The sequence below is a fragment of the Mirounga angustirostris genome, unplaced genomic scaffold, assembly GCF_029215605.1.
Source record: "Mirounga angustirostris isolate CCGP_5_RB_7025 unplaced genomic scaffold, mMirAng1.0.hap1 SCAF_14, whole genome shotgun sequence".
NCBI classification, from domain to species: domain Eukaryota; kingdom Metazoa; phylum Chordata; class Mammalia; order Carnivora; family Phocidae; genus Mirounga; species Mirounga angustirostris.
The window spans coordinates 4370761-4396328 of record NW_026991722.1 but is presented as its reverse complement, the minus strand read 5'-3'; the positions used below and the strand labels follow the sequence as shown (position 1 = coordinate 4396328).

The 25568-nt window shown below is 45.9% G+C and overlaps 2 protein-coding genes and 1 long non-coding RNA gene across 26 annotated transcripts in view; 2 read left to right on the top strand and 1 right to left on the bottom strand.

Moving 5' to 3' along the window:
- The window catches only part of CNDP1 (carnosine dipeptidase 1), a 25778-nt gene extending 10449 nt beyond the window's left edge, over window positions 1-15329 (top strand). The window contains exons 5-12 of the mRNA XM_045886549.3: window positions 421-509; window positions 2841-3041; window positions 3958-4042; window positions 9080-9240; window positions 10291-10455; window positions 11725-11866; window positions 14858-15005; window positions 15195-15329. Of these exons, the coding sequence (XP_045742505.2) occupies window positions 421-509; window positions 2841-3041; window positions 3958-4042; window positions 9080-9240; window positions 10291-10455; window positions 11725-11866; window positions 14858-15005; window positions 15195-15261 (1058 nt within the window). The 3' untranslated portion in view covers window positions 15262-15329. The remainder of the gene's footprint in view (window positions 1-420; window positions 510-2840; window positions 3042-3957; window positions 4043-9079; window positions 9241-10290; window positions 10456-11724; window positions 11867-14857; window positions 15006-15194) is intronic.
- LOC123852500 (uncharacterized) lies at window positions 9236-25527 on the bottom strand. 17 transcript variants are annotated; one of them, XR_010407207.1, is made up of 7 exons: window positions 25403-25527; window positions 16522-16689; window positions 14715-15830; window positions 13829-13901; window positions 13477-13579; window positions 11703-12075; window positions 9236-9937 (listed from the first exon to the last, which is right to left on the bottom strand). It is a non-coding gene; the product is annotated as an uncharacterized LOC123852500 (long non-coding RNA). The 17 variants fall into 17 exon arrangements; XR_010407211.1 differs by having other exon boundaries at window positions 14789-15830; window positions 25403-25525; XR_010407204.1 differs by having other exon boundaries at window positions 11703-12495; window positions 13829-15830.
- The window catches only part of ZNF407 (zinc finger protein 407), a 470693-nt gene continuing 469694 nt past the window's right edge, over window positions 24570-25568 (top strand). For 4 of the 8 annotated variants that reach the window (XM_064577670.1, XM_064577674.1, XM_064577671.1 and 1 more), the window contains exon 1: window positions 24572-24713. The gene's annotated coding sequence lies outside the window, so the exon portion shown is untranslated. Of the gene's footprint in view, window positions 24714-25430 lie in introns of those variants that run through there. The other 4 variants (XM_064577668.1, XM_045886546.3, XM_064577669.1 and 1 more) reach the window with 3 other exon arrangements.

The window sequence follows — 25568 nt, the reverse complement described above, 5'->3', positions numbered from 1 at the left end:
TTTTAAATACAAATGTAATTGTGTTTTTTAAAAAAAGAAGAAGAAAGGTTAATGGAGATACACATATACCCCTTTTTCATTCTTCTACTAATTATAAAATCTTGAAATGAGAGGCTATGTTACATGACATTCTGCAACAAATCCTCAGGTCCTTTTCAATGAACTTGGATAAAATAGCTAATTCCTATAAAGGCCAAAGGGACCTGCATATTTCAAATTAGTTTATATTATCTGATTAGCTGATGGCCATAACGTTTTTATGTAAGAAATCAGACTTTGTGACCTCAGAGCAAGATTTGTGTCTAGAAAAATAGAAAGCAGTGTTAAAATGATTACCCATAACACTACCTTTGTTTTTAACTCACTCAACTTGGCAGAGGTGTTTGTACTTTTCTAAAAATTCTTCCCCTATTTTTAAAGGAAAACTTTACGGACGGGGAGCAACAGACAATAAAGGTCCTGTTTTAGCGTGGATTAATGCTGTGAGCACCTTCAGATCCCTGGAGGAAGTAGGTAACCAGTTGTGTTTGGGAAGGGATGATGTTGACAGTGATGTTGATGATGATGATGATGATGTTGACAGTGAAGGTGATGATGATGAGGACAATGATGATGACAATGACGACGAGAATGACAAAAAAGGTGAGGGATGATGATGATGACAGCATTGACAGTGAAGGTGAGGATGATGACGATGATGATGTGGAGGACAATGACAATGATTATAATGATGATGATGAGGATGATGACAATAATGATAATGACAATGTTGACAATGATGGTGAGGACAGTGGTGACAGGATGATGATGATGACGAGGACAATGCCAGTAATGACGATCATGACTAGGATGATGAGAATGACAACAATGAAATGGTGATGATGATGACAGTGACGATAATTGAAGGTGATGACAATGACGAAGATGACAACAATGAAGATGACAACGATGACGATGATGACTAGAATGACAATGATGATGGTGATATCGATGATGGTGATGAAGGTGATGACAGTGATGATGGCAACGATGAGGACGATGATGATGACAGGGATGATGATGACAATGATGATGATGACAATGATAATGAAGGTGATGTCGATGATGATGACAACGATAAGGGAGATGACAACATCCTGCCCTCCTCCCTCCCTGCCCCCTCTCTCCCTGCCCTCCTCCTTCCCTTCCCTCCTCCCTCCCTTCCTCCCAAGGGAGAAAGCAATACTTATAAGAAAGAGTCTGTATGAAGGCCAAAATCTGCTTTGCTTTTTAACTTTCAACTCTGAAACGTACATAATCACAAACAAAACATAAGAAATGTTCACTGCCCTTGGACAAATCAGTTGATCTCTCTGAGCCTCATTGACCTAATCTGTGAACTAGGAATAGTTATTTCGGAGGAGTAAACGGGTAACACACAGAGGAGCCTCAGTGCCTGTGTGTGCGAGGCCCTTTACGAGGGTGGGTTTCTTCCCTGTTCTTCCGCCCTCCCATCCTCTCTTTCTGTGTTGCTTACTGAGCACTTGAATGCACCTCACATCACTGGATTGTTTTACTAAAAGTCAGACAACTGTTATTACCCATATTGCATAGGTAGGGAGGTGAGTGGCCAAGAGGTCAAATGGCTTGTCCCAGGTCCCTTGGGTGTCAGTGACAGAGCAGACACCCAAACCCAGGCCTGGCAGCTGGTCTGTCCTCCTCCCCCAACACGTAGTGGCTCCTGGCTTGTATTTTATTAATCACGTTTTGCCAGAAATTTCTTAAGCTATCCAACTACTTCTCAGCAATTGTTTTCTAGTTAATGTTAATAAAGAGCTTTCAAATATTAATATTTCAGAATTTTAGCTTAACTTCTTAAGACACATAGAAATAAATCTATGCCAAGGATACATTTGAACAAATCATTATCCCCAAATGCCCTTAACCAACTGAATGACCGAAGGTCACTTACTTTCTAATACATAATCCTCCACTCATCCTGCCTTTGTTAATCTTTGGTGAGTCAATCCCCCTCTTTAAAACTAATTAAGTTTTAATTAGTTGTTTGTGCCATCGTCTATCTGCATAGAATTACTTCTGGAGTTCTCCTGTGTGTGTTTTATGCTCCAAGAAAAGACTTGGACCTCTCTTCTTCATGTGGCTCTTAAAGATATGAAGTTATAAATTATAGAGATACAAAAAGATCAAAACCAAATGGGGGAAAGGCACATTGTAAAAATTTTAAAGGAGCTATTCCATGCCCTAATATTAACTAGAGAAAAACTCAAGTTCCATTTTGCTGCAAGATCAAAGCCTTTGAATAAGTTAAAAGGCAGATTGAACTCAAAGCTGAAAAATAACAGATACTTGAAATAAAAATTATCCTGAGGCTTAAACATTAGACAGTCTTTCAAAGGGAAGAGTTCTCATTTATCATACTCAGAATTATGAGGACAGAAAAGAGATTTGTAATCGAGTAACCTTTCTTGAAAGGTTCCTTTTGGGGAGAAGGAGGGAAGCATCTGTGTCTGTGGTGGCTCAGGAGAGCTCCACAGTGTGGGTGTTGCTTCTCCTCCAAGAATTCCTTCCCCAAATCATCCGTTAGGGTCCACGCTGACTCCATCAGGGTCATGCTGGAGGCTATACACAGGGTCTTCCCTTGTAATCCCCTTCACTGTCTTGGTTACAACTCCTTTGTTGTCAACAGAGCTGTTGGGAATGCGGACAACCCATACATTGAATGTATGTAATAATTCGTGTATTTAAGTCACACGCAAATGAATTCTGGATCTGAAAAGATGAATGGTCAAGTCGTGCAGTTTTTTGCCAGAATGGTTTGTTCTGTTGTTAATTTGATTCAGGATCTCCCTGTGAATATCAAATTCATCATTGAAGGGATGGAAGAAGCCGGTTCCGCTGGCCTGGAGGAACTGGTCAGAAAGGAGAAGGACCGGTTCTTTTCCAGTGTAGACTACGTCGTCATTTCAGATAATCTGTGGCTCAGCCAGAGGAAGCCAGCCCTCACTTACGGCACACGAGGAAACAGCTACTTCAGGGTGGAGGTATTCGCGGTGGTGTGGAGGGAGGAGTCTGTCCTGGGATCTTGGTGGGAAGAGAGAAAGCTCTTGGGAGAGCAGAGTTCTGAGCTGGAGACATGGCCTGGGGTCCCAGAGGTCTTGGGACTGGGGGATTCAGGAAGCCTCCCAACCAGACTGGCTGTGCTGTGTGCATTTTTCTGGAGGGAGAGGATTTAGGGGTTTGTGACTCTGCCTGCCTGATCAGGGGCTGGGCTGCCGTGAGTGGGACGGCACCTGCTCTGCCGCTCAGGCAGGAGCCCCACGGGTGTGTGTGGTCCGGAGGAGGAGGGGGGCGCCGGCATGGCCTGGCTGCATGGGACTCTGGCTTCCACGGTGTGCGGTCTTGTGCAGACACCTTAACCTCGCAGCCTGTTTCTTTACCTGTAAAGTGGTCCCAGGGTGGTTGTGATCCCCAAGCACGTTGTCCAGTTCAGCTTCCTTTAACATTTCTATTCATACTGACAGCAATTTAGAACCAGAAAGTCCCTCCATGGTAAATCATTTGTTTTTTTATGAGCCGTGGACTGAGCTCCAGAGTGGGAGGCAGGGAGGAAGTTACTAGTGGAGACATCGATAGAATTGCAAGAGAAGAATAAAGAGAAGACGGTTTCTGGAAGGGTAGATGGGCGGGCTACATAGACCTCAGCCACTCGGAGAAGGGGCTGCTGGTCCCAGACAGAGCTGTGTTAGAGAAACAACTGGGGATTGAAATCAGGTTCGAGGATTCGGGAAAGAATGAGAAGTGAAGACCTGGGAGGGGTAGATGGTCCAAGTCGTGTGACTGGGAGGTAGCCACCTGAGTCCTGAGGGACGGAGTGGGGGGCGTTCTCTATCACGTGAACGCTATCCCCAGAGCAACCTCAGAGGTGAGCGCCTGTCTTCTCTTTTACCCATCTTATAGGTGAGATGCAGAGATCAAGATTTTCATTCAGGAACCTTTGGGGGTATCCTCAATGAACCAATGGCTGATTTGGTTGCTCTTCTTGGTAATGTCTTATTTCATTTCACCTTTTTTTTTTAAGATTTATTTGTTTGAGGGAGAGAGGTGCGGGGTGGAGGCAGAGGGAGAGGGAGAAGGAGACCCCCGCTGAGCATGGAGCCTGACGTGGGGCTCCATCTCATGACCTTGAGATCATGACCTGAGCTGAAACCACGAGTCAGATGCTCAACTGACTGAGCCACCCAGGCTCCTTCATTTCACTTTTTAAGCATCATGGAATCTACCAGAATACAGTTCTGTTTGACTCAGTGCATCTCTCCTCCCTTGGCCTCCAAGCCAGTTCTGCATAAGGGTGGAATAGAAGAAAAACCATATTCTTAGCTCCCCCTCCACTTCGGCTAAATGTTCCTTAGGATTATTAAGTCCACATTACTTTTGTTCATGGACCGAAGCTCTTCCCCAGTTCACCCCCTTTTCTTTTACTTGGTATTGTGACACATCTAGCCATACTCAGGGGCAGTAGCAGAGAGACCCCTCTGGAGAGGCATCCAGAGATGGTGCTGAAGACACCAGCACCACCTGGCACCCTGTCTCCAGTTCTGTGGGCTCCCATCGGTTTACTCGTTGCCACCTGCTCCTGCCCTCCTGTAGGGCACCTGGAGTTCACCGGCAGAAGGCGTGCGTATGTGTGTGCTCCTCTGGAGGGCCAGGGTGCCCACCCTGACCACCTTGATTCATCTTGTCGCTCTTGCTTGCAGCCAAGCTGGATCCTGGCAGTGAAGGAAGCTGCATCCTCAGGATCCTCACTTGGAGTAGCCCCTTTTTACAGTCCTGGCAAAGACACTTCACTTTTATTTTCATAATTAAAAAGAGGTTGTCAGGGAAGCTTCAGATCCCACAATACTTGGATCTGTCTCCTTGGCACACAGGGTACCTTAATGCAAATGTTACAATGTGCCCCTCTTGGGCAGACAAACTACCAAAAAGCATGTCCTCTATAGGGATTGATTAGCAAAAGTCTCTTTTCTTTCTGTGTTGACACAGCTTTACCTCTGCCCCACTCGCTTGCATCCCCTTGGCCTTGGCAGTGTCAGACTGGGCACCATCAGCCAACCTGGGCCACCTGTTGGGAGGTGTTCTCAGGGTCTTCAGGACCATCTTTAGTTGTAGGGCTTCTTGTTCCTTCATTCCCCGAAGGAAATAATGAAATCTGTATGTCTACCTATCATGTGTTATCTAGCTCTGCTATATGTCATTCATCTCCCATCCACCTATTCTTTCTATCTATTTATCTACCATCTATCTATTCCTTTATGGCCTTCTAGTTTTCCTAAAATATTATTCTTGGACAGTATTTCCCATGCTGGATAATTTCAGACAGGCTACAACAATCCATTTTCTTTTAAAGTGTTTATGTTTCCAGAAGAATTCAGATAGCATGCAACTCAATATTTGAGCTGCGGGGGTGAGAGGGGGAGAGTTCATTTTCTGTTTTATCAGAACTAATTTTCTCTTCCCTACGAACAACATTATCAGATCTTTATGGTGCATTTCACTCTCCCCCAATCATGATTGTTGCATGACATTCTCTTAGACTATACAGTTTCACCCAGGCATAGAATTCCATTTAGTCCTACAAATGCCTGTGGCTCTGCTAGGAAAAATCAGATCAGGATCATGAACAGAATGAAAAGCATATGGTTTCACTTTCTTTAATTTTTTGAGACAAATCAAATAACCCATAATGAGATGATTCTGGATTGGGTCATCTATATGGCTTTCATATGCTTTGTACAAAGACCTAAGGACCTAGAGTTGAGCTTCGGCACTGATGACAAGCATTTTGGCTTGCTGACCCCAGTAGGCCCTCCTTCGGGGCCACCGCAGGTTAGGATGTCCCAGGAAAGCTGGTTCCATCGGGTCCTCCCCCTGCAGACTGGCAGATGCCCCACACGCTAGTCAGGAAACCTGCTGCTGTGTGACCTTGTACAAGTTCCTAATCTCTCTGTCCTCCGAGTTCCTCAGCTGTATGATCCTGATAACTGTGATTGCTAATAGATTATAAAGGTTTATTGAGTGTCAGCTGTGTGAAAGGCACGGGAGTCTCCACTGGGGGACACAGGGAAACCAGTCCGCCCCCATCTTCAAAGAGACTTAGACTGGGGTGTATTTGGGAGGTGGGAGGTGGTGGGCGTGGAGATGCTCAGTTTGCACAGAGTGCTCAGCTCCTGAGCTTTCCTCTTGGTGGACATTCCCATTCCCTGCACTCTCCTAAAAGCCACAAGGCAGGGAGGATCATGGGACCCAGGGCCCTCTTATAAGCACCAAATACCCTGTAGTATTAAAATGTTAAATTCCAAGAGAACTCCTGGGAATCAAGGATTACATTTGCTTCCTGCTTGCAGTTTTCATAGGCGCCACCCTCCCTGCCTCCCATGCATTTCCCGGCTGGGCTCCTGGCCGAGGAGGCCCTAGTGGCTGCAGAAGTCACATCAAGTTCAGAGGATCATGATTTCAAGTGGGAAAGGAGAAGGGGGGTGGGGAGATGAACTCCTTCAGCAACATCCTGTTTTCATGGGAACGCATTCAACATTGAAGAACTGGGGCAAGACGTGGAACGCAGAAACATGAACAGCACACATGTGGCGTTTTCCCACTGCCCGGCCCTGCGGTGGCGGTGCCTGGCGGTGCCTGGAGGACACCGTGTGCCCCACAGCTCCCCCAAACAACCCTCTGCTTGGGGGTGGAAGGGGCAGGGAGAGGAGGACATGCTATTCCTCTGCTCTCAGGAGATGTGTCTGCTGGCACTCTTTCCAGCCCGCAGCTGGGAAGGCTGCCCTGCATCCTGAGAAAACAGGATCCGTGATTCAAAACCATACCCAGGACTGGGCCGGGCCAGTTCTGCTGGAGAAGTGCAGTGAGCATGTAGAAAGGCCAGTCTGCTCAAAGCCCAGCCTAATCTGTAACGACCCCTGACCCCCACCCCCATGGTAATATCTGGCAAGGCCAGCTGGAATAATAGGAAAAATGTCACAGTTCAGTGTCAAAATATGGACGCCGAGCATCCTGGCCGCTAGAGTATTTCATGTCTTAATTGTTATTAACCTTGACATTTCAAACACCCCTCTCTTCTCACCACCGAGGCTGTGCTGGGCGCGTCCCACACAATCTCTGGGGCCCAACCGTGATGCTGGTCTGTGCATTCCCCCCCCTTGTGGGCTCCCGGCCTGCTCCTGTGCTCCTGCAGAATGCTCCCCTTTACAACTGTTTGTGGACCTACAGGTGTTTCTTCACCCTGTGTCTTTCCGGCCGGATTATGAACAGGGTCTGTCTCTTACTCACTTTTGCAGCTCTGTGCTTGCCTAGGAGAATGTCAGCAGTTTAGGGGCATGCACTGAGGGGAAGACTTAGTGATTGTATTATTGATGGTGCTTTTATGTTTGATTTTGACTTTGGTGAGGGTACAGAGCGTGGCCTGCAAGTCAATGACAGCCAGTCCCAATCATTGGCACCCAATGTATTTGACTTGAATTTTACTAACAGGTTTATACCATTTATTTACTATATTATATACTTCATTGGGCTAAATGCAGGGAATTCCGTAACTCAGTGCTGCAGGGAGGCTGGTTCATGCACAGCAGGCTGCAAACTGTACCCAAAGTGCAGCTGTAGAAGTTGGGTGAAGTGTGGGGGGACCAGGAGTGGGCACTAAGGAGGATGTGGTTGAAAACCAGAACAGTGAGGCCTTCCCTTCTCATCTTGCTGCCTTGATACCTCCAAGCTTGGGGTTTTGCCTTGTAGGATCATCTCAAAGTGCTGGGACACCCACTATGTCCCATACTAGGGCCATCGCGGTGGGTTCTGGTAGAGTCTTTACCTTGGATTCTGTTGTGTCTACACAGAGAGCCCGACCATCTGCTGTTGGGCTCAGGGAGGGTCATGCTTGTCATTTAGCCTGTGTGGTGAGCGATGGTGCTGTTGCTGATGAAAGTGGGGTCTTAACAGGTCCTCTTGTCTCCAGCATTCATCCCTTGCCTTAAACATAGCAGGTGTCTAGTAATGAGGGGGAACGCATCGGTTCTCCCAGATCCTTCGACCCCCTGCTTTGTAATTGTCAGGTGTGACAGGAAGATTTGGAAATACAGTGCTTCACAGTAGTTTTCTGACCTTGTCAAGTTATAGTCACATTAAGAATGTGGAGCATATGGGGCGCCTGGGTGGCTCAGTCAGTTAAGCATCTGCCTTCGGCTCAGGTCATGATCCTAGGGTCCTGGGATCGAGCCCCGCATCGGACTCCCTGCTCAGCGGGGAGCCTGCTTCTCCCTCTGCCTGCCACTTCCCCTGCTTATGCTCTTTCTCTCTCTCTGACAAATAAATAAAAAATGAAAAAAAAAAAAAAGAATGTGGAGCATATTTTTTATGAAGTATCTTTACTTGAATGAAAGGACTCAGGCAGCCTGAGGATGAATTTAGATGCCCTGGATACACTTTTCACCATTCCTGTTAGTCTACTTGCTACTTGGATAAGTACGTTCTCAAGGTAGTGAGCAGTGTTTACTAAATCTCTACTTCTGCTTCCTCTGTACGTATTCATTGATGATTTCCCCCCATTCCTATTAATCCCCAAACTCTTTCATAAATAACAGACTAGTATATCTGCGTATTCACTCTGAAGGCAATTGTGGTCATGATGTATGCCTCATAGGCTAGACCTCAAGGGTATTATGCTTTTGATGAAAGATGAGTGTTTATTAAATGATGGTGTGTGTAGGGGGAGAGAAGCTGAGAAAGAAAGACGATCTTCAGTTCCTCAGGAATGTTTGTATAACATATATATACATATTTAGGATTTTTTATGATGAACATATGTTACTTTTAACTCAGGATAAATTAAAATTTCAAAAGGAACCTTATCTATGATACAGAAGGTATAATTGAGGACTTATGTAATATAGGTAAGTCACAGCCAATTATATCATGTGTTTCTATCTCACCATCGACAAGGTGAACATTGGAATGGGTCTGAAAATGTCAGCACACTCATAACTTCGACCTGACTTTATTTCCTGTGCGTACCTTGCAGGTAGCCTTGTAGACTCCTCTGGGCATATTCTGATCCCTGGAATCTATGACCAGGTGGCCCCTCTTACTGAAGAGGAGAGAAAGATGTATGAAGCCATCGATCTGGACCTAGAAGAATACCGGAACAGCGTCCAGGTTAAGAGATTTCTGTTTGACACCAAGGTACGGTCTCCTCCTGAAAGAGGGTGACAGTAATAAATCCTATTTCTCCTGTTCCTCGTTTACCGTGGAGGCTGCAAATCACATCTCAGGACTGAAAGCGGATGTTGATTCGGAGGCAGATTTTCACTTTCACAGCCATTCACCTCCCTCGGGTCTAGAGCACCAGAACTTTATCTGGGGTCTGACTGGTGGCACTGGCCTCGGGCACGGAACCTGGGGGCCATCACTCAGTTCACAGACGTGCTTTTCCCAGTCGGCTTCTTAGACTCCATCCCATGCCGGCCTTCAGCTACCCGTGCTTCCTCTCTGCTTAAAGATTGAGAACAGTCTGAGACTATTCTAGCTCCAAGACTCCTAAGTCTTCATTTCAATAGACGGAATTAAGAGCCTTTGGGGCTAATCTGTACATTGCTACATCGCTGCCGCAGTGTAGGAAAGAAGCCAGAGCCCAAAGCATTCATTTCTGGCGAATTTGGATGTTTTCTTTCCCCACCTTCTTCTTCTTAAAACCTTTGCCTGCTACGGTGTGTGGTGGCTATGACTGCTTCTGGAGGCTGCCAGGAGAGGGAGAATCGTGCCCAACAGAAGTGGTCGAGTTGATTGTTGTGAAGTAGATCTCTTCCCTCGGACCAGCCCTGTCTTGGCCATAGCAGGGAAGAAAAGTGGCTCAACATAACGCAGAGTTCTTTGAAGTCTCCTGAAAAAGAAAATGTGTTTCCTATGCAACTGATCATCATGGTGACTGGAGATAGAAATCTCTAATCAATCCCCAAATTCTGAAAGCCCCTTTGCCATCTAATCACTGTGGAGCTGAGGCAGTGAGGCGCCCGCGTCTGCAGAGCAGCTTGGTCAGGCGGGGGGCAGCAGCGAGTCTCAGGGCCGGAGGGGAAAGGCTTGTGTTGTAGTCCAGGCCTGTCTAAGGAAGGTGATAATTAACTTGTCATGAGCGGTGTCAGAGATGTACAGAAATGGGCAATACAAACAATGCAATTCAACAGAGTTTTAATGGAACAATCTTTTATATAGTAAAATAATTTTATTTGAATTCAGGAGGAGATTCTAATGCACCTATGGAGGTACCCATCTCTTTCAATCCATGGGATTGAGGGCGCATTTGATGAGCCTGGAGCTAAAACGGTCATCCCTGGCCAAGTTATAGGAAAATTTTCAATCCGTCTGGTCCCTCACATGAATACATCTGTGGTGGAAAAACAGGTAACACATTTGCATTGTTCTCACTACGGCACGTTTCGAGTGTCGCATCCCAGGGTAGTGAGCTATTCGGTTGTTAGCACTGAAGTTCCATTTTTTTCCCCGAATATGAAAGGGACTGGAACAAATGTCAAGAAACCAATATAATTTTTGTTCCGTAAAAATCTCTTTCCGTAATTATATGCAATTACAGTAGTCAGATAAATAACTGTTTGGGGCTGGAGTGATGGGACGTAGTTTTACATTAAACAGTTGACATAAAGGCAAGATTGGTTTACACACAGATGGGGAAACTGACTGCCTACGGCGGGATGGAGCTGGAAATGCTCAAACCCATAGTTAGTTTGCCCTTGGGGTCTGCAGTCAACTCTCTGAAAGCAGCCACTTCAATGAAAATGTTATCTGGAAGGAGTTTTATGTCTAAATTATCAAACTATCATCAGTTTACCTCAAGTTCAACAGAAAGTAGGCTCTGAATAAATGAGCTCCAAGAACACCTCATCCCAAATCTCTATCTGCCATTGACCTCTTTTATTGTCTTCTTAGCGCTAATTACATCCTAAAATGCCCTCCTTCCTGTCTCTGTCCCTGTTTTCTCCCCACCCGCCCTCCCATTTTGGATGTATTGTTTCTCTTTCTTACAACATACGGATTCCACCAGGGGAGCCCCCAGCCCCAGCCCCACCCCGGTCTTGCTCACAGCTGTGATCCCAGCACCTAGAAACATTCATGCCAACATGACAGGCATTCAACAATTGTCAAAGGAATGAATGGGCGGAATATTTCAGAGTGTGGAATTTTTCTTGGGAGGATTTCCATGGTGGCCACTGGAATGGAGCCCAGGGGACAGAGAAGGATGCTGACAAAAGGCTCCATTATAGCCTAGTTTGGAATTGCCCCCCCCCCCTTTCAGGAATTAACAAATGTCTAATATTCCCAAAATAGTCATTAAGGTACAAGTCCGAAAAGAAGGATATTCAAATTGAGAAGTTGTATTGTGTTTCATAATTACCAAACATTAGAAATCTGACACTGTGGTCAGGATGGGGTGGGCGCAGGGCTGAGGAATGGAGGGTCCACAGATAGAAGGGGCGTGAGACCAGTGTTTCTCTCACTGCTGAAGCTCTCAGTCCCAGAGGCCCTCTGCGAGAATGAGGGTAAAATCACGACACTCGAATTTGTTGGGCTGGGATTTCAGTTTCTTGATGAAAGACTACTACATGGGAGAATAACTTGAAATTTTCTCTTACCACTGAAAATGTTCCTTTTCAGGTGAAGCAGCATCTTGAATATATATTCTCCAAAAGAAATAGTTCCAACCAGATGGCTGTTTCTATGACGCTAGGACTACAGCCATGGATCGCAAATATTAAAGATAAACAGTATCTTGCAGCAAAGAGAGCCATCAAAACAGGTTAGACGTGCGATGCCTCGAGTTGCCAGTTTTCAGTGGTTCCAGGGCTCGGTGCCTGGCGGGGCAGTGGAGAAAGCGGGCTCATTCAGAATTTCGGTTTAGCTCTCCTTTTCAGAGAGGCTCTGTTACTGAGAGTCAACAGCTCTGCCCAGGGCTCTTCACAGTCTCCTGACCTCTCCCCACAGCCTTCCCAAGTTTACAAAGTAAGTCTGCAAGAGATGAAGGAATTGGCTGAATGAAGGGCACCCAGTTGGAAGTGGCAAAGCTGGGTTCACGTATGGAAGCGTGAATTTGGGGCAAAATGATGGACTTGTGAGTCTTTGATACTTGTGAAAATGATGACCCACATATAAAAATGTCCTTTAAAAGGCATAGCTGAATTTGGATGAAAGTATAGGAAATCTGGGGTTAAAAATGAAAGTGCTAGGGGCACTTGGGTGGCTCCATCAGTCGATCGTCCGACTCTTGATTTCAGCTCAGGTCATGATCTCAGGGTGGTGGGATCGAGCCCTGAGTCGGGCTCCGGGCTCTGGGCTCAGTGCAGAGTCTGCTTGAGATTCTCTCCCTCTCCTTCTTTCTCTGCCCCACCCCTCCTGCACTTGTACAAGTTGCATGGGCTCTCTCTCTCTCTAAAATAAAAAAAAATCTTATTAAAAAAAAAAGCGGAGCTACAATTTAATGGAGTAAGAAAGCTGACACTGGGGCGCCTGGGTGGCTCAGTTGGTTAGGCGACTGCCCTCAGCTCAGGTCATGATCCTGGAGTCCCGGGATCGAGTCCCGCATCAGGCTCCCTGCTCAGCAGGGGGTCTGCTTCTCCCTCTGGCCCTCCCCCCTCTCATGTGCTCTCTCTCATTCTCTCTCTCTCAAATAAATAAATAAAATCTTTAAAAAAAAAAGAAAGCTGACACTGGACTGCCCTGAGAGGATTTGTTCTTTTTGGTCACAGGGAGGTTTGGGTTTTCATGGCCATAGGCCAGCCGGAGGTAGGGAACAGGAAGTGAGACCCATTAAATAAAGGCAGGGCATTCCCTAAGAGCCAGCCTCACCCTGGAGGGGGCTAACCACAGACCCAGCCTCACAGGGTTTGGGTCTTTAATCTCCACTCTCCAGAGGGTCCAGTTCTGATGCAAACAGCCCCACGGCAGGCCACCTGCCATTTCCACAGAGAGGCTTCCTGGGATGCTCATTTTATAATTTTATACAATTTTATACAAAAATTTATAAAATTTTATATAATTTAAAAAAAGTACCAAACACCGAACTCAAATTCCAGCCTATCTGACTCTAAAACCAGTGGTCTTTTCAGTGCCACTCTGCTTCCCCAGAGATAGAGAAGGCGGCATAGCTTTATTTGGAATTTCCTTGGTGGTGCCTGTTGCAACTGCATGCGCTTCCAGGTCCTGGGCAGGATCATGTGGTTGGTGAGCACAGGACACATACCTGGGCCCTGGCTGCCTGGGCAGGGAGAACGAATACCCGCCCCTTTGGCTTCTGCAGCTGGAAGGGGACACTGCCAACAGCTGCAACATAGCGGAGTCAGAGGCAGGGGAACTTTCAGGGTGTCCCCAAAGCCAGGCGGGGAAACCCTGACGCATGTTTATATGACTTACGGTACTCTATCGCAGATGAGGCCTCAGGCCGCATCCCTAACAGAGCAGAGCTGGGACTGGAGGTCCAGACCATCTGGCAGCACTAACATCTTATCAGGGTTATCTGTACAAAGGACAGAGACATTAAAAGTTAGAGGACAGGTCTGAGACTTAGAGCCCTACTTCTCTGCATGATCATTCCTCCTGGTCCCAGCTGTAGCAGTATTTTACCAGTAAAATTTGGAAGTCAAGAACGGAGGAAGAAAAGTTATTAGGAAGGTAAATGTAATCCCAGCTGAAGAGTGATGTGTGATTGAAATGTCAAGGTCAACAGTAAAGACCTGAGATACTCTTACAGGAATGCATAAGGCACCTTTTGGTTTATTCTCTGTGAAACCAGTTCTTCCAACGAGGTACATCATCTTTCCTCACGTTCACACGTTGCTCTGTGGATAAAGACACGGCATGATATCATTCGTGTCTTCATTTTATTTTGCATCTCTCCTCCATCACTGACAACTCAACTTCTTGCCTGGAAGGTTTGAAGTCATCGCTCCTTAGGCCCTAGGATATCCATTAAAGCTATTTCCTGGGATACCTTGACAGTAGAGCACAAACCCTGCACCATTCAGGTGATAGTTGAGTACAGCTGTTTATTTGTATACTGGTTACAAAACCAAAGAAGTCCCACTTTCCAAATATTTAATTCATGAAGCAACCATAAAAGGAGGTACATTGTCTTCTAATGCTTGTGCCAGAAATGCATGACCTCTTCCAATCATGAGAAAATATCAAACAAACCCAAATGAAGAGACACTTTACAAAACAACTGCTCAGTACTCTTCAAGAGGGTCAAGGTCATGAAAGACAAGGAGAGGCTGAGAAACTGTCACAGACCAGAGGAGAGTAAGAAGCAGTGACAAAACACAGTGTGGGATTCTGGATTGGATCCTGGAATGGCAAAAGGGAAGGATTGGTGAAATTTAAATAAGGTCTGAATCGAGTTAATGATATTATTCTGATGTTAACTTCCTATTCTTTATAACTGTACAATAGTTATATAAGATGTTAACATTACAGAAAGTAAAGTAAGGAACATATGGGAACTCTCTCTGTACTTTTTTTGCAACTTTTCTATAAAATCTATAATTCACAATAAAAATTATTTTTTTTTTGAAGTAGGTAATTGTAAAGAATGCAACCTGACTCTATTGACTATTTTAGAATATAAACTGCATGGTATCAAGAAGCTTACTTACCCCAGGCACCAAATTTAAGGGTTAAATAAAAAAGAAAAAGAAAAAGAAAAAGGGAAAGATAAAGCAAACACTACATTTGAGAAGATGACTCGGGGTAGTCTTGTCGTTATTTTATTCAAATGCCTTCTTTCCCTGTGCTTCAGTGTTTGGAACAGAGCCAGACATGATCCGGGATGGATCAACCATACCAATTGCCAGAATATTCCAGGATACCATCCAAAAGAGTGTGATGATGTTCCCGCTGGGCGCTGTTGATGACGGGGAGCACTCTCAGAATGAGAAAATCAACAGGTTAGTGGATTCCTGTGGGGGGCCAGTCCTTCACTGCACAGACCCCGGGTCTCCACATCATAACCTTCCGATGTGCTACGTACTTTAGATTGCATTCACATCACCAAATCTTCCTATTTACATGGTAGGCTACTTTTCCCCATCATTTGAATGGAAATAAGTGTTTCTCTTTATTTTTTCCTTTGTTAGGTGGAACTACATAGAGGGATCCAAATTATTTGCTGCCTTTTTCCTAGAGATGGCTAAGCTGCATTAATAATGACAGGAGCCTTCCAGCTTAGATCCGACCTATTGACAGATACCCTCTCCCACACCTGGGCAGGAACAGAATCTAAAGATCCAGAGAATTTCAGTCCAGGAAATAATGTTTTTCCTTCCCATTTAAAATGTCTTCAGACATTTGGACCAGTAATAAAATATTTTAAAGGCACAGACATTGGAAATGGCATACTGTCCCCATGGCACACCTTTCCGAAGTCACCACTACCGGCAACACCTCCCCGAGTCCGGCTGCAGGAGCCCTGGGACTGGACTCTTTCCTTGGAGTACCAGGACGATTCTTCCATTAGACTCTCCCTGGCAGTTTGATGGGTCTGATCCCTGCAGTGGGCTTTTAGGTCCTGAGGTGCTCCTGACGCATCATCATTCCATACAGTGTGTAGGTCACCCTTGCTCCTACCACACGTTCCTCTTATTAGTAAAACTGTTGGTCCCACTGGCTACCATGATTTCCCTGGGGTTCATCTGTAGAGGAGTAACTGAAGCATGATGCCGTATTAACCTCTTGCTTCCCCTTCATTTATTTTGCCTGCTTCTTGGAAAGTTCTGAAACAGAAATGAGCAATAGTCACATCCTTATGCCATTTGGGATTCCCTGTGTGAAGATGAGTACTTTTTCTATTCCAAGGCTCTTTACCTTTCTTGGATCGATGCCAACAGACCACCCCTCCTGCACCCTATTCTTTCTACCCCATCGCTGAAGGGCCCCCCCCACCAACATCTGTGCACATGTAAAGTCACCACCACAGAATCAATTCTGATAGAATTTCTCTCACCCTGTTGGAATTTTACTCAGTGACTACATCTAAATTTCTAAACTGCTTAAAGCTTTTAATAGCATCAGTTTTAGATAGAGAACGAATCTAATCAGCCCTGACATCAGTAACACATTCTAAATTTAAAGCCATCAGCTAATGCTGCATTCAATTCAGTAATCATTTTAGTTAACCATCTTGTTTGGCTTGATTGCATTTGATGGTGTAAACAAACAAACAAAAAGAATATAATTTTTCTACAGTTGAGTGTATGTAAACAAATCAATCTTTATAAATTCATTACTTAAATCACATTAATGGAGAAGAATTTAAGAGTTTATTAAAAATGTTTCTCTTATGATTCCAAATAAAATCAAAGCGTAACACATTTAATCTCTTTGTGGGTTCTTGAAATGTCAGTTTTAAAATTTGCAACACAACATCCAAAAGGGCTGCACTACAGGGCCAGTGATTCAGCTTACCCTGGTCTTGTCACAGAAATGGGACTCAAGGGGCGCCTGGGTGGCTCAGTCAGTCAGTTAAGCGGCTGCTTTCGGTTCAGGTCATGATCCTGCTCAGTGGGGAGTCTGCTTCTCCCTCTGCTCCTCACCCCGCTCTCGTCCTCTCACTCACTCTCGAATAAATAAAATCTTTAAAAAAAAAAAAGGGGACTCAAATGAGGTATGAATCTTGTGGGGGTATCCATGAATGATCTACTTTTTCTGTGATGCACGAGAATGTCAATTCCTGTTTATTGAGTATTGATAGGTGTTGGGTATTTTTTGTTACTAAGGTTGGTTCATGCTGGCCACATTACGTTGAATTGTGACGTTTTGGATTTTGTAGGACCTACCTGATGTATTTGGCAGAGTTCCCAAGAACTAACTGCAAGAGGTTTATGGTGCCAATTTATATTCTTAAAAGGGTGTTCACATTAGGGAATTAACAGAAGCTGTTCGTAAAATATACTGTAAGCACTTCTGAGCAATGAGACATCGCTCAGTGTATTGGCCTGGAAACCTGTGTGAGTGTGTGTGGCACGGGGCGAGAGCCTCTGGTGACACACATTCCCTGCACTTGCAGCTGGAGGAGGACGGTGGGCCAAGGACACACAGAGGACTTGGTGTGGGCCTCTTCTTCCCCCACATGCTCACTCCACATCCCTTTCTCAGCCTTTGTGTTAGCCAGATGCCTGGGACTCCCGGCACACCCCACCCAGCCCCCCTTTTTAAGAACCGGACCCCTGATCCTCCTGCATATTTCCTATCTGAAACTTGACTCATCTAAAATGGAAACAAGTCTTTTTTTTTTTTAAATAAAGATTTAATTTATTTATTTGACAGAGAGAGACATAGCAAGAGAGGGAACACAAGCGGGGGGAGCGGGAGAGGGAGAAGCAGGCTTCCGGCTGAGCGGGGAGCCTGATGTGGGGCTCGATCCCAGGACCCCGGAATCATGACCTGAGCCGAAGGCAGATGCTTAGCGACTGAGCGACTCAGGTGCCCCTAAAATGGAAACGAGTCTTATCCGTCCTCCCAAACCTGTTCCACCTCCAGCGGTTCCCTGATTTGGTACATGGGCCATTGGAATCCTGATTTTCTTTGACACTCCCCTCTCTTAGAAATCCAGTTTAATATCAAAACCAGTTGACTCCATTTTTCAGAAGCTACCACTTCCTTCCATTTCCACTGTCACTTCCCAGAGCCTGAAAGCCAAGTCCTGTCTAACTTTGGCAGGGTTATTGCAAAAGCCCCGACCCAATCTCTTTGCATAAATGACAGCCCTTTCCCGCATACATATCACACTGAGCATGCATGTTCTAGTAGATGCTCAATATTGCTTGCTGAAATCTTCCTTTTGAGTCTGCAGCTGCATTTTTGGAGTGTCCTCTAATAGGCCTGCTGTCCCCTGCATGGACTTCTGTCTCTATGCTCTTCCTCTCATGTTCTTTCTAGCTGAAATGGTCTTGGGAGCAGCCAGTGCTGGGGCAAAGCGTGTTAAAACAAGTCACGTTGAGGTGCCACTGACTGATAACGGCTTACGTTATCTGGCTGGGCAGCACTTGCGTCTTCGCAAGGATCCTGCCCTAATTCAGGGGCCACAAAATAGCAGCATGAGAGCTCAAGGCGCCATTTACCCTGTTTCATGTGGCCCTCACAATGTCCTAAGTACTGCTGAATTGGATGCCAGCATTTCAAAATCAGTAGACTGATTTACACAAAGGATTTCTCTTGAGCAACCACAAGATTGGGCCACGCTGATGTGCTGTTCCCAGACTGAGGAACCCTCTGAGCTGAGAAGCTGTACTAAGCACAGGGCTTGGCCCGTAACATGGGCTCAACAAATTTCTTTGAAGTGGAAAAAGACAGAAGCTCACAAAGTAAGATAATGCTATTCCATTTGGCTTCTCACTTCTACTGACAGCTACTTTCACTTAAAAAACAAGTCCTCAAGGGGCGCCTGGGTGGCTCAGTCGGTGAATCGGCTGCTTCGGCTCAGGTCACGATCCCACGGTCCTGGGATCGAGCCCCGCATCGGGCTCCCTGCTCCGCGGGAACCCTGCTTCTCCCTCTCCCTCTGCCTGCCTCTCTGCGTACTTGTGCTGTCAAATAAATAAATAAAATCTTTAAAAAAAAACAAAAAACAAAAAAACAAGTCCTCAAATACCATTTTATGATAGGGTTAAATGACTTTTAAATACTATACTATTTTATTTATTTATTTATTTATTCATTCATTTATTTATTTATTTATTTATGCTTAAAAAAGATTTTATTTATTTCTTGGACAGAGAGAGAAACAGCAAGAGAGGGAACACAAGCAGGGGGGGTGGGAGAGGGAGAAGCAGGCCTCCTGCCGAGCAGGGAGCCCAATGGGGGCTTGATCCCAGGACCCTGGGACCATGACCTGAGCCGAAGGCAGACGCCTAATGACTGAGCCACCCAGGCGCCCCAGTACTATACTATTTTAAATATCTAGTTTAAAATGTGTTCAACATCATGTAGCTATTGTTTTTAATGTGATTTTTTAATTTTAAGTTTTAATATTAGTTGATCATGTAATAAAGAATTAAATAATGATTTGAATTCCTGATTATATAAGATGGAATATTTATTTCTGCAATAATGTACTTATGGTCAGATCTAATGTAGTCATGTTATCTGCCTTTAATACCAATGCCTTTCATGACAAGCAGTAACACTCAAACCAAGTCCTAATCCTTGCACATATTATTTCTGTTCTTCCACTTGCCAACTCTGTAACATCCACATTCTGTTTTCTTGAGCTTGTGACACTTAAGAAAAGATAATTTCCTCTTTACTACATTGAAAAGAACTTTCCTCTTTTGGAAGCAAGCTCTGGGAGGCAGAGGCTGGGTTGGGTATATTCTATATTTTGCTCAGGTGTCCAAAGGCTCAAACAATTGATGAAGTACAAAGAGAAATACAGGAGAGTTTCTGAAGCCAAGTAATGTATTCTTTCTCTTCCGGTGTGGAATGATGTGGAAGAGAACAGCTGGTAGATGTAATGACTACAATTTCTTAACAGTTATGATCAGTAAATAAATGCTTCTGAGCTTTTTTAGCTTGGATAGATTGAGCAGAAAAATTTTATTTAAAAACATTATGCTAGTATAATTTCTTATCCAGAATGAAAAAAGATGTCAGAAAAATTATGCCTCTATGATAGAAAATGTGAAGTTTTAAATAATCTCACCTCCCACATTGAAATTCACCAAAACAGCATTCAAAGAGAATGTAGATTTAAAATTCTAGTGTGGGTGGTTAAGTGTTCGTAGCACATTCTGACTGTTATTGTAGGTAGGCATTTGAATGTAATGGCAGAACATGTTAATTTAAAGGAAATTAGAACTTTAAATGGCACTGTTAAATTAGTCATCAAAAATGATTAGTCACCAAAAATGACCAATGCTTTCTTTCAAATTTTAAATAATTATAATAAAATCCAAGAGGCCATCTAAACTTTATTTAAAACTCCACTTAGGGGTGCCTGGGTGGCTCAGTTGGTTAAACATCTGCCTTCGGCTCAGGTCATGATCCCAGGGTCCTGGGATCAAGCCCCACATCAGGCTCCCTGCTCAGTGGGGAGCCTGCTTCCCCCTCTTCCTCTGCCCCTCTCCCCTGCTTGTGCTCTCTCTCTCACTCACTCTCTCAAATCAATAAATAAAATCTTTAAAAAAACCCCACAAAAACCTCCACTTGAACCAGAAAGCAGAGCTCAGGGTTACTACATTAGTGCAAAGTGAGGGGAGGGAGGTTCTGAAAAGGGGAGTCACAAAGGGAGAACACCAAATTCTGCATACTTTGCCTAAATTGCCATATGACTTCTGAACTATGCAAGTGTGAAGCAGATTCAAGCATCCCAGCTAAGGCTGAGGGAACTGAATGAGATTTCAGTTGCCACCATAACAAGAGAGATACAGTATGGAGTATGAGTACAGCCCAAATAACTGCCTGTTAAGTCTTTATCAACCACAACCAACCTCTTCAGAGGAACATAACTGAATTCATAATATCTACGTTACTTAAATGTCTAGAACACAACTCAAAATTACTAGGCATTTAAGAAAGAGGAAAACATGACTCAATCAAGAAAAAAGAAAAAATTGATGATTAATCCCAAAATGATTTATATTTTGGAATTAGCAGACAAAATGTCAAAGCAGCTTTATTACAGCTTTACTCAAAGACATAAAAGAAAATATGCCTTCAATAAGTAAACATAGGAAATCTCATCAAGAGAAATAGAAACAGTAAGACAGAACTGAATAGAAATTTTAGAACTAAAAGATGCAATATGTGAAATAAAAAAATCACTCGCTGCTTTTAACAGATGATGAGATAACGCAGAAGAAAGAATCAGGGAGGGGCGCCTGGGTGGCTCAGTTGGTTAAGCAACTGCCTTCAGCTTAGGTCATGATCCCAGGGTCCTGGGATCGAGCCCCGCATCGGGCTCCCTGCTCAGCGGGAAGCCTGCTTCTCCCTCTCCCACTCCCCCTGCTTGTGTTCCATCTCTCGCTGTGTGTCTCTCTCTCTGTCAATTAAATAAATAAATAAAATCTTAAAAAAAAAAAAAAGAATCAGGGAACATACACGTTGCTCTGTTTACATCGGGAGTAGGCACCCCCCCCCCCAATCAGGCACAGCAGCAGCCCTTGTCAGGGTAGTATGAAAAAAATGTTTTAAAACTGCAGGTCTGTGCAAGAATCAGGGAACATAGAAAATAGATCAATAGAAATTATTCATCTGAAGGTCTGAGAGAAAAGGAAGAATGAAAACAAAACAAAAAGACAAAGCCTCAGTGAGTTGTATATAATCTCAAGAGGTGTATATATATTTGACTGAATTTCAGGAGAAAAAGAGAGAATGGGGAAGAAAAATATTTGCAGAAATAATAACCCCAAATTTTCCAAACTTGGTGAAATACATAAACTTACAGATGTTAAAAGTTCAGAAAACACTAAGCAGGTTAAGTATGAAGAAAATTATGGCGAGGCACATCATAACCAAACCACTGAAAGTCAAAAATAAAGAGAAAAATGTGAAAGTAGCAAGAGAAAAATGACAAATGACATATAGGGAAGCATGAAAGGGAGGAAAGATCTGCGTGATCTCTGCTCCATCAGAAACAAATGGAGGCCAGAAGACACGGAAAGTTACCATTTTTAACAAACATCTCGTGAGCAGCACATGAGGCTAAGATACTCTTTTTCATCCATTCTGGCAATCTCTTCTTTTTAATGCAGTAGTCAATAATACTTAATGAAATTATTAATATAGTGAGATTAAGGTCTCCCATTTTGTTACTTGTTTTCTGTGCTTCATCAGTAACCTCTTTTGGAAATCCTTTAAATTATATAATAAAGGGAACAAGATAAAAAATGGGTGCAAAAGTATGAATAAGGTCTGATTATTATATAAGAGCATTGTATCAGCATTACTTTCTTGGTTTTGATAATTGTATTGCTAAGAGCCTATACATGTTCTTAGGAAATGTACATTGACATGTGTAGGGGTAAAAGGACATCATGTTTGCAATCTTTTTTCAAATGGTTCTGAAAAAATATGCATAAAACAATGAAGCAAATATAGTAAAATGTTGATAATTATAGAATCTGGTGGGAGGAAACATGGGAATTTTTTTTCAAAGATTTAATTAATTTATTTATTTGAGAGAGAGGCAGAGATAGTGAGAGAGAGCACACAAGTGGGGAGGAGAGGGAGAAGCAAGCTCCCCAGTGAGCAGGGAGCCCGACACGGGGCTTGATCCCAGGACTCTGGGATCATGACCTAAGCCGAAGGCAGACGCTTAACCAACTGAGCCACCCAGGTGCCGCAATTTTTTGTATTTTTAAATTTCAAAATAAAACATTATAAAGCAAAAAGAGGAGGTCAAAGTCCTGCTTCGGGGCGCCTGGGTGGCTCAGTCGTTAAGTGTCTGCCTTCGGCTCAGGTCATGATCCCAGGGTCCTGGGATCGAGCCCCGCATCGGGCGGGCTCTCTGCTCCGCGGGAAGCCTGCTTCTCCCTCTCCCACTCCCCCTGCTTGTGTTCCCTCTCTTGCTTTCTCTCTGTCAAATAAGTAAAATCTTTTTTTTTTTTAAAGTCCTGTTTCAGCAAAATAATGGATGATAGAATGAAAAATAAACTTGAATTTTATTTCAATGCTCAAGAAAGAACGATGACATGTTAACTAAACCCTCAAGGTAAAAAAGGCAGATTAATCACCCAAAGACCAACCGGATGCGTAATCCATATGGAGAACTGCACTAGCTACTATTAGTGTTCAGAGAGGTACCACCATGTCATACAGGACTAACACTGTCAAAACAGACATTATGATTATAAGTACTATATTTTCAAGTAAATTCTAAGTAATTTTCAAGTGAACTCTTTGGAGGAAGAATCTAGTTTATTACTTTTTACCAGTAATGTTTTCACCCAGTAAATGTTGGTTAATGGTATAAACGTAACATTGACAGGCTAGTTGCCTGTTCTACGGAAAATTGTTCTCCATGCATTTCTCTAGAACTTTTAATTCACTATTACTAAACGTAGTCAGCATGGTAGACTGGAAAAGGCTGACTCTGGAGCCTAACGCTGAATCCCACCTTTACCGGCTGTGTGATCTTGGAATGGCCGACTCTAACCCGCAATATCCTACAGTGAAGACAGATACGAGAATTCACGTGGATTACAATGGGAATCTGACCAGATGACAACTATGAAAATTATTCACATATATGTGTGTATATATACTATTTATCTGAGAGAGAGTGCACACAAGCGGTGGGGAGGGGCAGAGGGAGAGGGAGAAGCAGACGCCCTGCTGAACAGGGAGCCCATGCCGGGTTCCATTCCAGGACCCTGATCTCATGACCTGAGCCACCCAGGTGCCCCTGTAGAAAATATTAAAAAATGTTTTCACCTGAGTATTCACATTTTTAAAATAGAATCGAGCTGGACTTGAACTGGAGAGATGATTTGGTTTAGAGAGCCTATCACCGTAATCATAAATACAAAGTTTTAAAATCCCAATTGCTTAAAGTTATCTAAATACAAATTAACAGGTGTCCCCAGCAAACCGTATCTCCACAATCTGACCCCAAGAGGGGATCCCTGCCCATCGCTTTACGCAGGGTCTCTGCCCTTGCGCTTTGCGGGCTGCGGTCTTCTTGCCCGAGCGTGAGTTTCCAAAGCAGGGGTTCTAAGTGGAGGTCAATGCACGTTCCTGTACAGGGGCGGGAGGGGGCTGGGACTACTGTATTCAGGGCGTGCTTGCTCCCGAACCATCTTTAGGCTGTGCCCTTCACGTTCCTAAAAGCAGCCCGTGCGGGAATGTTTTAAACACCCAGTACTTTTCAGCTTCTCCTGCCAAACTGGCGAAGCACCACATTCAGCGTCGTTGCCTCCTCGTTAGCGTCGGACCTCCGCTCTTGGCTTCCCAGGGCCTGCGACTCCGAGGATCCCCCTCTGGAGTCAGCCGAGTTCTCCTCCCAAGCGGGAGCTGCGCACGCGCCCAGCCCAGCCCCAAACCCTCGCCCCTAGAGGAGAGGGCCGCTGAGGCGCCGGGCGCCCCCCGGGCCCGGCCAAGGCGGAGGACAGCCGGGGGCCGGGCCGCGTCCTTCTCCCCCGCGCCGTCCTCGGGCCCGTTATGGCGAGGGGACGGAGTGGCGACGGCCGGGGTAGGGAGGAGGCACGACCGGCCAGGAGTTCCCGCTTTGGGACCCTCGGGAAATCCCAGGGTGCCCCCCTGGACAGACGCAGGCGGCTTTCCGCCCTGACACGCAGCTCCCCTTGTTCAGATTGACTCCTTCAGCCTTCCGTTTTCCTCTCCGGGGAGGGGTGGGACTTCCGGTCTTAGTGCGTGGCTTCCGGCAAGAGCTGATGGACTGGAAACAAGGCGGCACGTGGGTGTGCCGGCCCCTCGGGGCAGAAACAGGGAACCCGATGTGGGTTTCGCTAAACCAGTTCCGGGATCCTCTTTTTTGGTCGTGGTGCCCGGCGCTCGGTCCACCACCGCGTCGACCTGGGAACTTCCGGAAGTCGCTCGAAGGAGAGACAGGAAGTCCCGCCCCTTCCTCCCAGAGGGAAGACGGTGAGCCGGAGGAGTCAGTCAGAGGGGCGAGCAGGAGCGATTCCGTCGGCAAACAGGTAAGTTATTCTCTGGCCGGGGCGGGGGGTTTGGAGGCGGGGACCGTCCAGCGTCAGCGCCGGGCCTGGGGGCGGTGGCCTGAGGGCCGGGGCCCGGGCGGCTGGGCGCCGGGAGCCCCGCCAGGGCCCTTCGCTCTTCCTCCTCCCCCCTCCCCCCGCCTCCGCCCCTCCCCGCTCGCCGGTCCCTCCCGACGCCGCCCAGCCTCGCCCGGCACACGCCCGCCGCCCGCGGCCCGGCCGCCGCCGGCCGCCGCCGGCCTCCGCTCCCGCCCTGCCCCGCTCAGTGCGCTGCAACCTGCGGCCCGGCTCGCGCGGCCGCCGGGGCCTCGGCTTCCCCGCGGGGCCGGCTGTCAGCGCCCCTGCACGCAGTGGGGCGCCTCTTACCGCCCGGCTTGCCCCAGCGCGGAGCTGCAGACGTGTCGGTTTATAGTCTGGGCGGTGGTTTCCCCCTCCGCCCGCCCACTCCCGGGTCGCCCCCAGGTGCACTGATGGGCCGCTGCCACCCGCGCCTCCTTCCGTTGGGGACGCTGGGCGGGCGGCGGCCCCCAGCGCTGGTCCCCCAGAGCAGCGCGACTGCAAGTGCAGGGTCCTGGCCCCTCGGCGTCAGCCGCTCTGGACGCCAGGGGGAGGCCCGGGGCTGCGGCGCAGCGCTGTGTGCAGCTGCGGGTTTTGCCCGGGTGCATACCCACCTCTTGCCAGCCGGAGAGCACGTCCTGAGTGTGCCCGCCCGCTTTCTGGAGATTAGTCAGGTGGAGCTGGGTCCAGGAGCTACTGACCCCTGTCGGTTGGGTTGAGTCTCGAATAGCCCTTCTGTCTCGCTGGGGAGTTCAGGAATAGGAAGGGCATCTTGGCAAG